The sequence below is a fragment of the Grampus griseus genome (genome assembly GCF_964374135.1).
Source record: "Grampus griseus genome assembly, chromosome: 11".
Lineage (NCBI taxonomy): Eukaryota > Metazoa > Chordata > Mammalia > Artiodactyla > Delphinidae > Grampus > Grampus griseus.
The window spans coordinates 6,987,531-7,004,304 of NC_139005.1; the positions used below are offsets into that span (position 1 = coordinate 6,987,531).

The following is a 16,774-nucleotide window of genomic DNA, read 5'->3' on the forward strand; positions in this document are numbered from 1 at the left end:
TGATGTAATCACAAAAGTAATTACAAGTGATAAAGGAGATCAGAGTCAGAGCTATGAGGATGTTACTCTGCTGGCTTTGAAAATGGAAAAAGAGGTCACTAGCCAAGGAATGTAGACAGACACTAGACGCTAGAAAAGGCAAGGAAACAGATTCTCCCCTAGAGCCTCCAGAAAGAACACAGCTCTAAGCTATACCTTGATTTTAACCCGTTAAAACCTGTTTCAGACTTCTAACCTCCAGAACTGTAAGATAATAATTTGTGTTGCTTTAAGACGCTAAATCTGTGGTAATTTTTTTTTTCTCGTTTTGCGGTACGCGGGCCTCTCACTGTTGTGGCCTCTCCCGTTGCGGAGCACAGGCTCCGGACGCACAGGCTCAGCGGCCATGACTCACGGGCCCAGCCGCTCCGCGGCATGTGGGATCTTCCCAGACCGGGGCACGCACCCGTGTCCCCTGCATTGGTAGGGGGACTCTCAACCACTGTGCCACCAGGGAAGCCCTTGTGGTAATTTTTTATAGCAGCAATAAGAAACTAATACCCTGAGTCAAAAGAAAACAATTTAGAATAGTGCTTCTCAACCTGTCTATGGTGAGGGTTTAGCTCGTTGTTTTAATCTCCAATCATGGACCAAAATACTTACAAGATAAAATTGAAAGATTACTAGAAATTAAAATTTAAAAACATACAAAATCAAGCCCCACTGAAAAATAATGGATTCATCTGGCATAACATTACTTTGTCAAATTGCTCTAAACATTCCTTAATATTTACTCTTGTTTTCTGCACTGGTGTCCTCAAGTAACAATCTGCAGATAGGCGTAGGTTTACAGCCCACACCTGGAGTAGATGTTGGATCAGGAGGCTTTAATATTGAGTAGTGTGCATTTGAGGTGACACTGCCTAGAGATCGCAGCAGAACATCTAGACCTCAATTTGTGATCGTCACACAGGAGATGCGAAACCCTGCACTAGGAGTTTCTGATTACCTGATTCTGACCATTACTGAAAATGTTTCTTTTTCTTTTATTTATTTATTAATTATTTGACCACGCCAGGTGGCATGCAAGATGTCAGTTCCCTGACCAGGGATCGAACCAATGCCCCCTGCATTGGGAGTGCAGAGTCTTAACCACTGGACTGCCAGGGAAGGCCTTCCTTTTTCTTTTTTAAAGAAAAAATGTATTTGCTATAGTCCAAAATAATGTGAACAACAGAAACGTACATTTCTAAGAAAAGATACAAATGGCTTAAAAAAATATCAACCTTAGTAATTAAAGAAGTCCAGGGAATTCCCTGGTGGTCCGGTGGTAAGGGCTCCACGCTTCCACTGCAGGGGGCAAGTGTTCGATCCCTGGTCAGTGAACTAAGATGCCACATGCCATGCAGCACAGCCAAAAAAAAAAAAAGAATAAAGAAAAAAAAAAGTCCAAATGAAGTTATAAAGGATATATCAGTTACATCTCATAAGTTAAAGAAGGAAAGAGAATATCCAAGCCCAGCCAGAGTTATTAAAACTAAACTCTCGGGCTTCCCTGGTGGCGCAGTGGTTGGGAGTCCGCCTGCCGATCCAGGGGACACAGGTTCGTGCCCCGGTCCGGGAAGATCCCACATGCCGCGGAGCGGCTGGGCCCGTGAGCCATGACCGCTGAGCCTGTGCGTCCGGAGCCTGTGCTCCGCAATGGAAGAGGCCGTGACAGTGAGAGGCCCACGTACTGCAAAAAAAAAAAAGAAAGAAAAAAAAGAAAACTAAACTCTCGTTCACTAGTTCTGGTAGTATAAATTGATAAATTATCTAAAACAGTTTATCCCAAAGAATTAAGGCCCTTAACAGTTTTTATGTACATTGAATTGATAATTAGACATAACTTAGTAAGAACATAATATGAAATGCAGATAGAATTTAATTTGTCATGTCATGAAATGCAGTTAAAGGCATAATTAGTTAGTGTCTAAAGATTAAAAGAAACATTCCTAAATGAGTGAAAAATGGTATATTAATACAAAGTGATATTATTTCGTACTCATTAGGGTGATTCTCAGGGATTTTATTCATTTTTGTTTTCTTTTGGTAATGAGAGAAAATTCTCAAGCTGTTAAATGCCAAGAATGAGGTGTTAATAGGATGTAAGATATGCTACAGGGACTCCCCTAGCAGTCCAGTGGTTGGGACTCTGAGCTTCCACTGCAGGAGTCACAGTTTCCGTCCCTGGTCTGGGAACTAGGACCCCACAGTCTGCGCAGCCAAAACAAACAAACACACAAAGTACGCTACAAATATTAACCCTGTGGACCTTTTGAATTTTTCTCCTGATGTCCCCTAACTACTCCTACTCAGACTATAGTTCTTGCTAATTGCCCACCCACCAAAATTAATTATAAATAAATAAATAATATACTTAATAGTAAAATACATCTAAGGAAGTGAAAAATCTCTAATTTTTTTCTTGATGTCTACCTCAATTTTAAAAATTTTCTTTCCACGGCTTCCCTGGTGGCACAGTGGTTAAGAGTCTGCCGGGGGATGCAGGTTCGTGCCCCGGTCCGGGAAGATCCCACATGCCGCGGAGCGGCTGGGCCCGTGAGCCATGGCCGCTGAGCCTGCACGTCCGGAGCCTGTGCTCCGCAACGGGAGAGGCCACAACAGTGAGAGGCCCGCGTACCGCAAAAACAAAAAAAACAAACAACTTTTCTTTCTGAAAATTTATTTTTAGTGTGCTGGCTTTGCAGGTGCCTTCAGCAAATTTATACTCTTATTTATTTGGGTAAAATCCCTCATTGCTGCGCCATTCCTCTCTTCTCTAAAGACTACTGAGAGAGTTGTGCGTGGTCACCAGGGTGTGGGTTATAATTAGTATGAGAAATCTCAATGAAGTTTCCTTAATTCTTGAAGAGTCTTCTCAACTTTTCTATGTCCACACTAACGCTATGGCTTGCTATCATGTTTAGAGAGGATGGAGGATGTGTCCACAATTCAGCTGAGTTAGAAAAGGTTAAAAGACAAAAAACAAGACAAAACAAAAAAACCCCAGGTCTTTTTATTACAAGAAAAGGAGCTCATATATGTACAAATATCAGTAGGAGGGTGTGAGTGAGGTAGAGCATCACGGTTGGAGAAACTTCATTATTTCTTTGAAGTTCTCCTTAGTTCTTAAACTGTTTCCCCAGTTTTTTACCTATGGGACTTTGTTTTGCCTCTTCTATGTCCCTAATACTTACAACAGTTTTTTTAGACACTCAGTAGATATTTGTTCACTGACTGCCAGCAGCATCCAATTCACTTTGTGCTTTGGTGGTCAAGACTATGTTGTTTAAGTAACTTTTTGCTGATAATAAAATTCAAAAAACATTTGTTACAAAAATTTGAAAAATACAGAAATTTACCAAAAAAATTTACTAAGAAATAGCAATTGTTAATGTATTGATATCCATCTTTCCAAATTTTTTTCTGTACACATTTTTATAAAATTGGATTATTTTCTATATATTTCTTTCTTTCTTTCTTTTTTTTTTTTGCTTACATTACTAAGGATAAGTTTTTCTTTTTTGGCCACGCCACATGGCTTGTGGGATCTTAGTTCCCCAACCAGGGATTGAACTCGGGCCCTCAGTAGTAAGAGTGTGGAGTCCTAACCACTGGACCGTCAGGGAATTCCTAAGGATGAGTTTTTCATGGATTAGTTTTCACGCTATTATGTATTCTTTTACAACATTATGAATGGCTGAGTAATAATAAAACTTATGAATGTTCCGCAACGCGTTTGCTGTTGTACAGTTAGGTTGTTTGTAAGTTTTCTCTATAGTAAATATTACTAAAATGAATACATTTGTAATTTTTTGTCCACTCTCATTACTTAATTCACTCAACAAATATTTATCAAGTACCCATCATCTGTCCCTGCCCTTTTGTAGTTTATATTCTAGTGGTTAAGAATAACATTCTAGGGCAATTCCCTGGCAGTCCAGTGGTTAGGATGTGGTGTGTTCAGTGCTGTGGGCCCAGGTTTGATCCCTGATCGAGGAACTAAAATGCTGCGTGGCACAGCCAAAAAAAAAAAGAAGAATACTCTAAAAGTGGAATTTCTGAGCAAAGTACATGAGCATTTTTTAAAATTTATTTTTAAAAATTTTGGTAAAATGCACATAATATAAAATTTATTGTTTAATCATTCTTAAGTGTATGGTCCAGTGGCAGTAGGTACATCCACATGGTGCTACCATAACCACCAGCCATTTCCAGAACTGTTTTCATCTTGCAAAACAAAAACTCTATATCATTAAACCGTAACTCTCCATTCCCCATTCTCTCCTCCCCCAATCCCTGTAACCACCATTCTGCTTTTGTCACTATGAATTTGACTACTCTACGTACCTCATATAAGAAGGACACAATAGTTTTAAAACTTTTAATATATTTGCAAACTTTTATTCTAGGTATGTTATATTAATGTATATATATACATTAATATATATTATATATATATAATATATATATTAATGTATCAGAGCTGAGTGTAATATTTGTTTCCTTGCTTCCTCATTTTTTTTCACTTTTCTAATTGGATAGACAGACAATATATTGCTTTAATTTGCTTCTTTTTTTTGAATTTTATTTAATTAATTTTTTTATACAGCAGGTTCTTATTAGTTATCTATTTTATACATATTAGTGTATATACATCAATCCCAATTTTAATTTGCTTCTTTTGTTTATAAAGTCTCTCTTTTTTTTTTTAGATTGAAGTATAGTTGCTTTAGTTTCTGGTGTACAGCAAATGATTCAGTTGTATATATATATACATTTGTATATTCTTTTTAATATTCTTTTCCATTATAGGTTATTACAAGATATTGACTATAGTTCCCTGTGCTATACAGTAGGACTTTGTTGTTTATCTGTTTTATATATAGTAGTTTGTATCTGCTAATCCCAAACTCCCCTTCCCCTCTTTGGTAACCATAAGTTTCTTTTCTATTTTCTGTGTCTGAGTTTGTTTTGGTTTTTTTGTTTGTTTGTTTTTTTGTTTTTGGCCACACTGCATGGCTGGTGTTGCCCAGCCCAGTATTGAACCCGTGCCCCTGCGTTGGACGGGTAGAGTCCTAACCACTGGACTGAGAGGTAATCCCATGTTTCCGTTTTGTAAATAAGTTCATTTGTACCATATTTTAGATTCCACATGTAAGTGATATCGTATGATATTTGTCTTTGTGTGGTTTACTTCACTTAGTATGATAATCTCTAGGTCCATCCATATTGCTTAATTTGCTTCTTTTTACGATTGAAGTTGAATATTTTTTATGCTTATGATCACAGTAATTCTGTTGAACTGATATATTTCTCATTTTATTGATTAGAAAACCAAAGGCCAGAGAAACAATTTTTCTAGGACCTCACTGCCAGTAAGTGATAGAGTTGAGATTTTAATCCAAGTCCATGACTTCAGAACTGATTCTATAATATTTAGCCATACTGTCTTGCTTTTGATTTTCTAATTAGGGCTGAAAGTCCAGAATTACAATGTTTTTTGTTTGTTTGTTTTGTGTGTGTTTTATTTTTTAATTAAAAATATTTTTATTTTATACAATTTTGAAAGGTTACTTGCCATTTACAGTTATTACAAAATATTGGCTATATTCCCCGTGTTGTACAATACATCCTTGAGCCTGTCTTATATCCAGTAGTTTATACCTCCCACTCTCCCACCCCTATATTGACCCTCCCCACTCCCCTAGAATTATAGTGTTTTTGTTTGTAGAACGCTTAAAGAAGGTCAAATTTAATGCTGTAATTTTATAGGGAAAGAAAGTGAGACCCTTCATGATATCTCAGGCCATTCATCTTCTATTTAATAAATGGCCATGCTTGTATTCAAGGAATGATTTAAATGAACTCAGACTCTTGCATCTTCCCATACAGAGGAGAGTGCTAACTTCATTAACTTGAGATGTCTGTGGTTTTTTTTTCTTTCTTTCTTTTTTTTTTTTTGGCCGTGCCACATGGCATGCGGGATCTTAGTTCCCCAACCACGGATCGAACCCACACCCCCCTGCAGTGGAAGCCTGGAGTCTTAACCACTGGACTGCCAGGGAAGTCCCTGTTTTTCTTTAATTAACAATAATCTTTTGGGTTTCCCTGGTGGCGCAGTGCTTAAGAATCCGCCTGCCAATGCAGGGGACATGGGTTTGAGCCCTGGTCCAGGAAGATCCCACGTGCTGCAGAGCAACTAAGCCCGTGAGCCACAACTACTGAGCCTGCGCTCCAGAGCCCGCGTGCTACAACTACTGAAGCCCATGTGCCTAGAGCCCACAGTCCGCAGCAAGAGAAGCCACCGCAATAAGCCTGCGCACTGCAACTGAGTAGCCCCCCCCCCAAAAAAAAAAGAGTAGACCTCGCTCACCGCAACGAAGACCCAATGCAGCCAAAAAAAAAAAAAAAAAAAAAATAGGTGGGAGAGAAACTGACCAAGATTCAGAGAGCCTGATGTAAAGGGTTTGAGTTTATGAATGGTTATAATTTCAGGGCAATGATTTGTGACCCCAAATCATTCATGACACTAGAAACCGTCCCCCTTCCCACCACTCTCAATTTAAAAGGTTCAAATGATAAATTTTCATAAAACAGTTGCTTACTGTTTATAAAAATGAAAGGCAATCAAATATATATCTGTATATACTCTTTCCATCTACAAATACTGCAGTAATAAAATTGATCAAGATAAAAAAATAGGTGGTATAAAATAATGTAAAATGATAAACTGTCTGTTCTCAAAAAGCTTGAAAATTATTTGGGTGACCAACAAGCTAATTCTTCTATAGCATTTGAAAAATCTCATAATGGTTTGGCCAAAACAAAACATAGAACCAAAACAGCAATTGATGTATGCTGCCTTGTTTAGACTGTTCAGTAACCTACTTGCCTTTACATGTGTAGTTCCTTTAGCCCTGAATGTCTTACTGAAAAATGTCTGCTAAGCTTTGAAGTTTTCTCCACTGTGAACACTTTGTGTGTGCTTACCTTTTGGCAGGCTCTGTGCCGAGCACTTTTAACACATCATCTTATCAGATTTCTATGGCAAATTAGAAGGCAGGTTTTTCTTTTCAGTTGAGGAAACAAAATTTAGGAAGGTTAAGTGACATGTCCAATGTCACAGAGCTAATAAGTACGGGAACAGAAATTACCCAGTCAGTCTGATTTCTGACTTTGAATCAGGAAGGTCAAAGTTAGTGGAACAAAATTCAGTCCTAGAGCTGAAAACAGATGGGGAGTGTAGATCAACCTCCCCAGGAGGGGTTTTCCCTCCCCGGTTTGGTTTTCCACCTGGCTGTGGATATAGTTTAGTAGAACTCTACCTGTGTATTTGTCTAATTAGACTATGAATGACAAGACTTTAAATTACTAATAATATGTTCCTAGCACCCATCTCAGCGCGTTGCACATAATAGATGCTTAATGAGTGTTTGTTAAAAAAATAAATGTGTATCTGCTTTCCACTCAGTCTACTGCTGACAAATCTCAGGTTGTTGTAGAGTTAGGTCCACGCGTGGGTAATCTTTCTTTTGTGAATTTTTTTCTGGGAGAGCAGAACTGGGGAAGAGAAAAAAAAAATCTGTGCTTTCGTATCCAATTGCCTTTGAGGAGCTGGGAAGAGAGCAATTCACACCTGATTATCTTACCTCAGATAAATTAGCAGCACCTGAATTGCTGGGCAGTCAGGCGCTAGAGCTCTCTGCAGCCCCACTAGCCAGGTTCACCTCAGCTCAGGGGCCATGCTTCCTTCGCTGCCAGGCTTGGCTCTAGGCCTCCTGTTAATCCTGGCCTTGGGCCAGACATTCCAAGAACGTGTCTTTCTCCAGTCTCTGGGCTTAGACAAAGAGCCTTCACCCAAGAAGTTCCAACCTGTGCCTTCCATCTTGAAGAGAATTTTCCAGGATCAAGAGGCAGCAGCAACCACTGGCGTCTCTCAAGACTTGTGCTACGTGAAGGAGCTGGGTGTCAGTGGGAACATACTCCGACTTCTCCCAGATCAAGGTGAGGACATTGGAGTCTTTCTTAGAGATGAATCTGGTGTGAAGAAAGGAATAAAGGGGAAGTAACAATTACCGAGGGGTTCATGGACGGCCACGTACTGGTAATTTACACATTTTATCTTATTTAATCCCAACCACTGTCCCGAGAGGAAGGCAGGTATTCTTATCAAGTTTTTAACAATAAGGAAATTGAGGCTCAGACAGTAGATAACCTGTAACCTATTCAAGATCATACAGCTAGTATGTGAACAAAGCCAGGATTCAAAATGGTTTTTTCTGAATCAACAGCTTTGAGCTACAATTTAGGTGGAGGTGTGAGGGTGGAATTAGGGCTCAGTCTCCCACTCCTGAGCCCCAAATTTACTCATCCTGGTCCTCTGGGCTCAGTTTGCCCGGGACTTTTGCTTCTTGCTCCGTACCTTCCCATTACTTTTGATGGGTAGAAAAGGCTATTCTTGATTTGTAAATACAAGGCGATAATATATGCCATCGTCATACCCTTCAGTTAATTCAGTAATTTGCCAAACTGACCACCCACCAAAAATTATGCAGATCAACTGTTACAAGTTGATTCTTCAGCCTAGTTCCTGCCCCTCACGCCCCGACCCGATTCTTTTCTTTTTAATGTCTTTCAAAAAATTATTTATTTATTTATTTACTTTTGGCTGCATTGGGTCTTCGTTGCTGTGCGCGGGCTTTCTCTAGTTATGGCGAGCGGGGGCTACTCTTCATTGTAGCGCACAGGCTTCTCATTGCGGTGGCTTCTCTTGTTGCAGAGCAGGGGCTCTAGGCGCATGGGCTTCAGAAGTTGCGGCTCGCGGGCTCTAGGGCACAGTCTCAGTAGTTGTGGCACACGGGCTTAGTTGCTCGGTCTCATGTGGGGTCTTTCTGGACCAGGGCTCGAACCCGTGTCCCCTGCATTGGCAGGCGGATTTTCATCCACTGTGCCACCAGGGAAGTCCCCCCCACCCGATTCTTATTCAAAGTCAGAGATGGGTGTTGTAATCTGCATTTCTATATAGCCTCCCAGGTGGTTGAGGTGGGAGGAATTGAGAGCCCTGGCTGGTTAGTTTTACAGCAACTGGAAATAAGATTTGAGTCCAAGAAGCATTTATTGGATGCCTACTAAGTGCCAGCAACTGTGTAAGACCATGAGAGTACAGAGATGAATGATAAAGTCAGCTTTTTAAGAGTTTATAGAAGACACATCAACAAACAGATGACTTCCATACATTGTGCTAAGTGTCACATTAGATGCCTTGGGGGTGGGGCTTCAGGGACAATTCCTGGAGGAAGGTTAAGAGGTGAGGGGAGCTGGTGTGAAGGGTTTTCCAAGGAGAGAGTAGGAAATAGCTGAGGCTACTTCCTTCCCTTCACCATGGAAAAAAAACTTTTAATTTTTGTGATGATCAAAATTCTATCTAATGGTACAGGAAAAGGACACGATCTCATTATCACTCTTCCCTAATGCTCCCCCTAGAGAAAACCACCATTAATAGTTGATGTATATTCTTCCAGACTTTTCTTCTTTGCATATATATAATATAAACTTGTAATTTTTTTATAAATGGGATCATACTATACATTCCTCCAGTATTATGAACATTTTGTTCAAGTCAGAACATATAGTCAACTTATCCCTGTTTTAATGGTTATATGATATTCCATTGTATAGACATGCTACAATTTAAGTAACTGATGTCCTGTTGATGAACATAAACATATTATAATAGTGCAGCTTTATATCTATTTGCGTGTGTGTGCGTGCGCGCACTTTTTCTATTATTTCCCTGGATAAGTTCTTAGAAGGGGATTGTTGTGTCAAAGGGTAGGCACATTTATACTGTTTTGTTTTTTTTTTACATTTATACTTTTGATGTACAGCAAATATCCTTTAAAATTTATACTCCACGTTGAGTGTATGAGAATTCTCACTTACTTTGATGGTAGTCTCTTTAAAATAGAAACTTATTGAAGTAAAATGTACATTCAGAAAAGTGCATAAATTGTACAGAACAGCTCAGTGAAGTTTTGCAGAATAACTAGCACCCAGATCAAGAAACAGTACGTGACCAGCACCCTAGAGGATCCTTCATGCCCCCTTCTGTTAATCACTACTTCTCTACAAGGGTAACTGCTATCCTGACATCGAACATTACGTATTAGTTTTGCCTGTTTTTGAACTTCATGTAAGTGGAACTGTGGAATGTATCCATTTTTGTGTCTGGCTTCTTTCATTCAACATTACACTTGTGAGATTTATCCATGTTGTGTGTATTTGTAGTTCATTTTCATTGCTGTCTAGGATTTCATTCTGTTAGTATATGACAGTGTACTTATCCGTGCTGCACTGGGTGGCCATTACGTAACAACACTCTTTTAGCTTTTAATTTTTGTGAATCTGGTAGCAAAACATGACCTCGTTGTTTTAATATGTTTCTTTAATAAGGTGGAACGATGCCCTTTCAAATGGATAATGAATCATTTATTTATTTGCTTATTTGTTTAAGACTTAGAATATAGTCTTTTATTTTCTTCCAGCTTTATTGAGATATAATTGACATACAGCACTGTGTAAGTCTAAGGTGTACAGCACAATGATTTGATTTACGTATACCACAAAACAATTATCTCAATAAGTATAGTGAGGGAAGTCCCTGGTGGCCCAGTGGTTAGGACTTGGCGCTTTCACTGCCATGGCTTAAGTTCGATCCCTGATTGGGGAACTAAAATCCCAGAAGCCGCGCTGTGCAGCCAAAACAACAACAACAACAAATCCAATAAGTATAGCGAACATCCACTGTCTCAGATAGATACAAAGTCACAGAAACAGAAAAAAATTTCTTTCCTTGTGCTAGAAACTTAGAATTTACTTACTCTTTTATACACGACATACAGCAGTATTGACTATATTTATCATGTTTATTATCTTAAAATACGAATCATTCATTTTTATTTTTCAAATAATTGTATTATTATTTGAAAATTTATACATTAAATTTTCAAATTTATACATTAAATTTATACATTAAATAATGTATACATTATTTACACATGATGACCCTTTTCCTGTTGAGGATTCTTTTCCTTAATGATTTGTGAGTCTCTTAATCATTTGTAAAACTCTTTATATACATATTACAAGTATTCTTGGTTGTTCTTTCAGCTTTTAATTTTGTACATGATGTCTTTTTTGAATATAGAAGCTTTTTAATTTTCATGTTTTCAAATCTGTTCATCTTTTCCTCTCTGTCTTTTGGGGTTTTTTTCACACCTAAGGAATGTGATTTAGTGATATGAGTAAAAAGTGAGACTAATACGTTAGAATTAAAGCTGTGAACAGGAGAGATCAACTGTTCACTGAGGTTGAGAAGGATAAGCCCTGTGAAAACATCCCTGCATTTGCTAGTTAGTCAACACTTAAAGATGTTTATTTCAGTGGACCAGTAAGGGTAAGAGAGTTGGACAATAACAAGAATATATGGTAAGCAGTAGAGACAGCAAACATAGACTAATCTTTTTAAGAAGATGGTCAATGAAAAGAAACGGAGAGATGATATAGTAGACTTGAACAGGAACCTGGGTCATTTTAAAGGCTTTTTAATTTTGTTGTTTTTTAAATGAGCTTGAAGAGACATTGTGGTAGAATGGTTAGAATACCTGGGTTTCCACTGTAATTTCTCCACAAGCTGAATGAGCTTAGAAGATCTCTTAGGGTAGAGCCACCCTACCAAACAAGATGGTGGCATCAGGTCAAAGAAGTTATTTGTGGAGAGAAATTGAAGATGCAAAGCAAACAAACAAAAAAAGGGTAAATGTATCCTCTATTGGGCCTTTTCCTAGAGGAGTAGGTGATGTATGAAAATCTAAGCAGAGAAGTTAGCTTTGCAAACAGGCGGAGTTCAGCACAATTTCAAAAGATACAGAGAAGGGGGTCCATGTGGAGAAATTGAAGAATCACATTGCATCTCAATTTCCAGTGAAGTGGGAGAAGTATTCAAAAGTATAAGACTAGAGGGCTTCCCTGGTGGCACAGTGGTTGAGAGTCCGCCTGCCACCAGGGAAGCCCTCTAGTCTTATACTTTTGAATACTTCTCCCACTTCACTGGAAATTGAGATGCAGGGGACACGGGTTCGTGCCCCCGTCCGGGAAGATCCCACATGCCGCAGAGAGGCTGGGCCCGTGAGCCATGGCTGCTGGGCCTGCGCGTCCGGAGCCTGTGCTCTGCAACGGGAGGGGCCACAACAGTGAGAGGTCCGCGTACCGCAAAAAAAAAAAAAAAAAAAAAATTAGAATTTTAAAAGAAACCAATTAAATACTGAAATACATTTATAGAAATATTTAAAAAATGAATGTGTGTATAGTAATGCATATGATATTTTATTCATGCAACAAATAACAAGATCTAAAGAAGGGACTATACCATCAATTCAAAGTAGTTCGAGCATAAATGTTATTTTAAGCTATTTGCAACAACTTAATATATGAACATACCTATGATTTTTATTGGTAACAGTGTCATAGATGCTTACAATATTATTGGGATTTGTCACCTATATTCATAATTTAAAGAATGCTAAATGTCACTTAGAGTTTAGTGAAGATAAAGATGTGATTCTTTTTCCCATCCAAGATTATAGACCTTCTAAATTCTATTCAGGGTCCCTTGGGGACCTGCAATATGAAGATAAGAACCTCTGGCCATAAATGAGGAGTGAGAGAAACAAATCCTCCCAAATGGCTGAGTTTAAGTATAGCTGAGAACTTCCTGCCCTTGTTTTGTATACGTGGATATACATATAACATTTGACATTTACATCACACAGGTGGAGGTGACTCACATCTCTCTGTCCCCGTCTAGGTTTCTTTCTTTACTCCGAGAGCCTTTCCCAAGCCTCCTCCCACCTACAGAAGCTCCTCTCCTTTAACCTGTCTGCGATTAAAGATGAGGAACAGTTAACAATGGCCCAGCTGGGCCTGGACTTGGGGCCCAACACTTACTATAACCTGGGGCCAGAACTGGAATTGGCTCTGTCCCTGGTTCAGGGGCCACACGGGCGGGGCCAGGCCACCCCAAAGACAGGTAAAATGTTTACACTGCAGTCAGTACCATGGCCTCAAGGTGTCCTTCACTTCAATCTGTTGGATGTGGCTAAGAGGAATAGTTACCCCCGGAAGAACTTAGGTTTGTTCCTAGAGATACTGGTCAAAGGAGGCAGAGCCTCTGGGGTGAATTTTCAGCTTGAGGACACCTGCGCCAGACTGAGACGTTCTCTTCACGCTTCCCTGTTGGTGGTCACCCTCAACCCTGAGCAGTGCCACCCTCCTACCCGCAAAAGGAGAGCAGCCATCCCTGCCTCTAAGGCTTCTTGCAAGAACCTCTGCCATCGTCACCAGCTGTTCATCAACTTCCGGGACCTGGGCTGGCACAAGTGGATCATTGCCCCCAAGGGTTTCATGGCAAATTACTGCCACGGAGATTGTCCTTTCTCACTGACCACCTCCCTCAACAGCTCCAATTATGCTTTCATGCAAGCGCTGATGCACGCCATTGACCCAGCAGTTCCCCAGGCTGTCTGCATTCCCACCAAGCTGTCCCCCATCTCCATGCTCTATCAGGACAACGATGACAACGTCATTCTACGGCATTACGAAAACATGGTAGTTGATGAGTGCGGGTGTGGCTAGCCTCTCAGCAATAGAACGGAAGGGCTGTTCTTGGGGTAAATGTTCTAATAAAACTATCTGGCTTATGACCTTTGGATCTGAATTGTCAGTATATTTATGTTTACAGTTTGTCTTCTTGGAAAATCCATCCTAATTAATGATGTCCCGAGTTACACTTACACACACACACACACACACACACACACACACACACACACAGCCTTAATGATCTTAGTTAATTTTCTGCATTACGCTCATGGGAGTATATTAGATTCTAGATAGAAGGAAACAGTCATTTATTGATCTTCTATCATAGGCAGGCATTATTCTACGTGCTCCTTATAAATATATTCCACTGGTCTTTGAGGTAAACATTATTATTTATGTTTCATAGATAAAGAAGGTGAGATTTAGAGCAGCTAAATATCCAATTATTCTAAAGTCATCTACTTTGTGAATTCCCTGGTGGTCCAGTGGTTAGGACTCAGCACTTTCACCACCGAGGCCCGGGTTCAATCCATAGTTGGGGAACTAAGATCCCACAAGCAGCGCGGCACAACCCCAGAAAAATAAATAGAATAGAATAAAATTTAAAAAAATAAAATAAAATCAACTTTCTCTGCCAGACCTCATATGCTATGCTAACAGTGTTACTTAAAAAAAATATATATATACATATATATATATATGTATGTATAGATATATAGGGACTTCCCTGGTGGTAAGACTCCGCACTCCCAATGCAGGGGGCCTGGGTTCGATCCGTGGTCAGGGAACTAGATCCAGCATGCCGCAACTAAAGATCCCGTGCACCCAAATAAATAAATAAATAAAATTAAAAAATATATATATATAATAATGCAGAAAAATATATCAAAAGAGTACTTGAAATCTATATTGATATCTATATTTCCTTCTGGTCTTTTATGAATATTATATATCCTATAGCTAAGATCAGAGCATACGTATAATTTTGTATCTTCTTGTATTTACTTATAGAAATTTTTTTCAAATCACCAACATCTACATAGTTAATTTAATGACTGTATTATATACAATTATTTAGATACATATTTTACGTAAAAGAATGTTTATCATTGGACATTGTGTTATTTGCAATTTTCATGGTGGAATAGTGTTATGACTCTGTTCACAAATCATTCTCCACATTTTGTCCCCATCTCCATAGAAAAATTTCAGACGTGAAATTACAGGGTTAAAAGTATAAGTTGACTCTTCTATAATTAATAGAAGATATATATTAAATAAAATATATTGATCTTAAAACAAATATGCATATATTATGGGGTAAAATGCAAAATTCACATGGACTTCAAATGTAAAACTCTAGAGTTGGTAGGATACTTTGGGTTATATCAGGAAGTATGAAGTCACTTCTCTTGTTTGGAGAATTAAAGAGGAAAAGTCTGTGAATCACTGGTTTATTTAGTCGTTTCTTTTTTTTTTTTTTAAAGTTTTTACTTCTCTTCAATGATGATAATAGCTACTCGGCTTTTTTAAAATTATTAATTAATTAATTTATTTTGGCTGCGTTGGGTCTTTGTTTCTGTGCGAGGGCTTTCTCTAGTTGGGGTAAGCGGAGGCCACTCTTCATCGCGGTGCGCGGGCCTCTCGCTATCTCGGCCTCTCTTGTTGCGGAGCACAGGCTCCAGACGCGCAGGCTCAGTAGCTGTGGCTCACGGGCCTAGTTGCTCCGTGGCATGTGGGATCTTCCCAGACCAGGGCTTGAACCCGTGTCCCCTGCATTAGCAGGCAGATTCTCAACCACTGTGCCACCAGGGAAGCCCTAGTCGTTTCTTTAATTCCAATTGTCACTACCTTAAATCAACCTCACCATTCTCATCTGTATTATTGCTATCATTTTTAACCTGATCTTTTGTTTTTATTTAAAAATTTTAAAATGTAGATTATTATAATGTAACTATATTATGTATATATGTAAAAACGCCTGCATAACCCTCCCAGTCCCTTTTCCCATCCTCCTAATGAAACCACCATCCTGAGTTTGGTGTCCACCTTTCCCATTCATTTCTTTATAATTTTACTACATATATTTGGATCCATAGACATTATAAAGTGTTGCTTCACAAATATGTAAACTTTATAGAAACAATGTTGCAGTGTATTTTTCTAACCCTTTTTTTTTTTTTTTTTTTTGCGGTACGTGGGCCTCTCACTGCTGTGGCCTCGCCCGTTGCGGAGCACAGGCTCCAGACTCGCAGGCTCAGCGGCCATGGCTCACGGGCCCAGCCACTCCGCGGCATGTGGGATCCTCCCAGACCAGGGCACGAGCCCATGTCCCCTGTATCGGCCGGCGGACTCTCAACCACTGTGCCACCAGAGAAGCCCTCTAACCCTTTATTTCTCTTAATTTATTATTTCAGAAATTCTTATAGGTTGATACAGGTATGAATATAACTGATTTTTTCCATAGCTGGATAGTAATCCATTACATGCATATTACACAACTGGTTTACCCATTATGCTGTTATTGGACACTAAGGACATTCACACAGACTGTTAACAATCATTTGTGTAGAGTGAATACAAAATCTCTTGGCAATCTATTTGTCTAGGACTTCGGTGTAGGGCAGCCGTGAATATACACAATTTGTAAGGACAACGGAGAAGAAACTACAGAGATTGTAACAACGAGATTGTAACAACTCTAAATGCACCTCTTGAACACAAACAAAAGTGATCTTTATTTATTTATTAAAAAAACTTTATTGGAGTATAATTGCTTTACAATGGTGTGTTAGTTTCTGCTTTATAAAAAAGTGAATCAGTTATACATATACATATATTCCCATATCTCTTCCCTCTTGTGTCTCCCTCCCTCCCACCCTCCCTATCCCACCCCTCTAGCTGGTCACAAACCACCTAGCTGATCTCCCTGTGCTACGCGGCTGCTTATCTACTAGCTACCACTTTACGTTTGGTAGTGTATATATGTCCATGCCACTCTCTCACCTCGTCACATCCTACCCCTCCCCCTCCCCATATCCTCAAGTCCATGCTCTAGTAGGTCTGTGTCTTTATTCCCATCTTACCCCTA

General features: G+C 39.3%; 1 protein-coding gene across 1 annotated transcript; it reads left to right on the plus strand.

The window, feature by feature from the left end:
• Nucleotides 1-7,766: 7,766 nt before the first annotated feature.
• GDF3 (growth differentiation factor 3) lies at nucleotides 7,767-13,716 on the plus strand (the record flags this gene model as incomplete). Its single annotated transcript, XM_082666637.1, has 2 exons — nucleotides 7,767-8,028; nucleotides 12,890-13,716. 2 exons carry the CDS (start codon nucleotides 7,767-7,769, stop codon nucleotides 13,714-13,716), a joined length of 1,089 nt encoding a protein of 362 aa, XP_082522763.1.
• Between the last annotated feature and the right edge of the window lie 3,058 nt (nucleotides 13,717-16,774).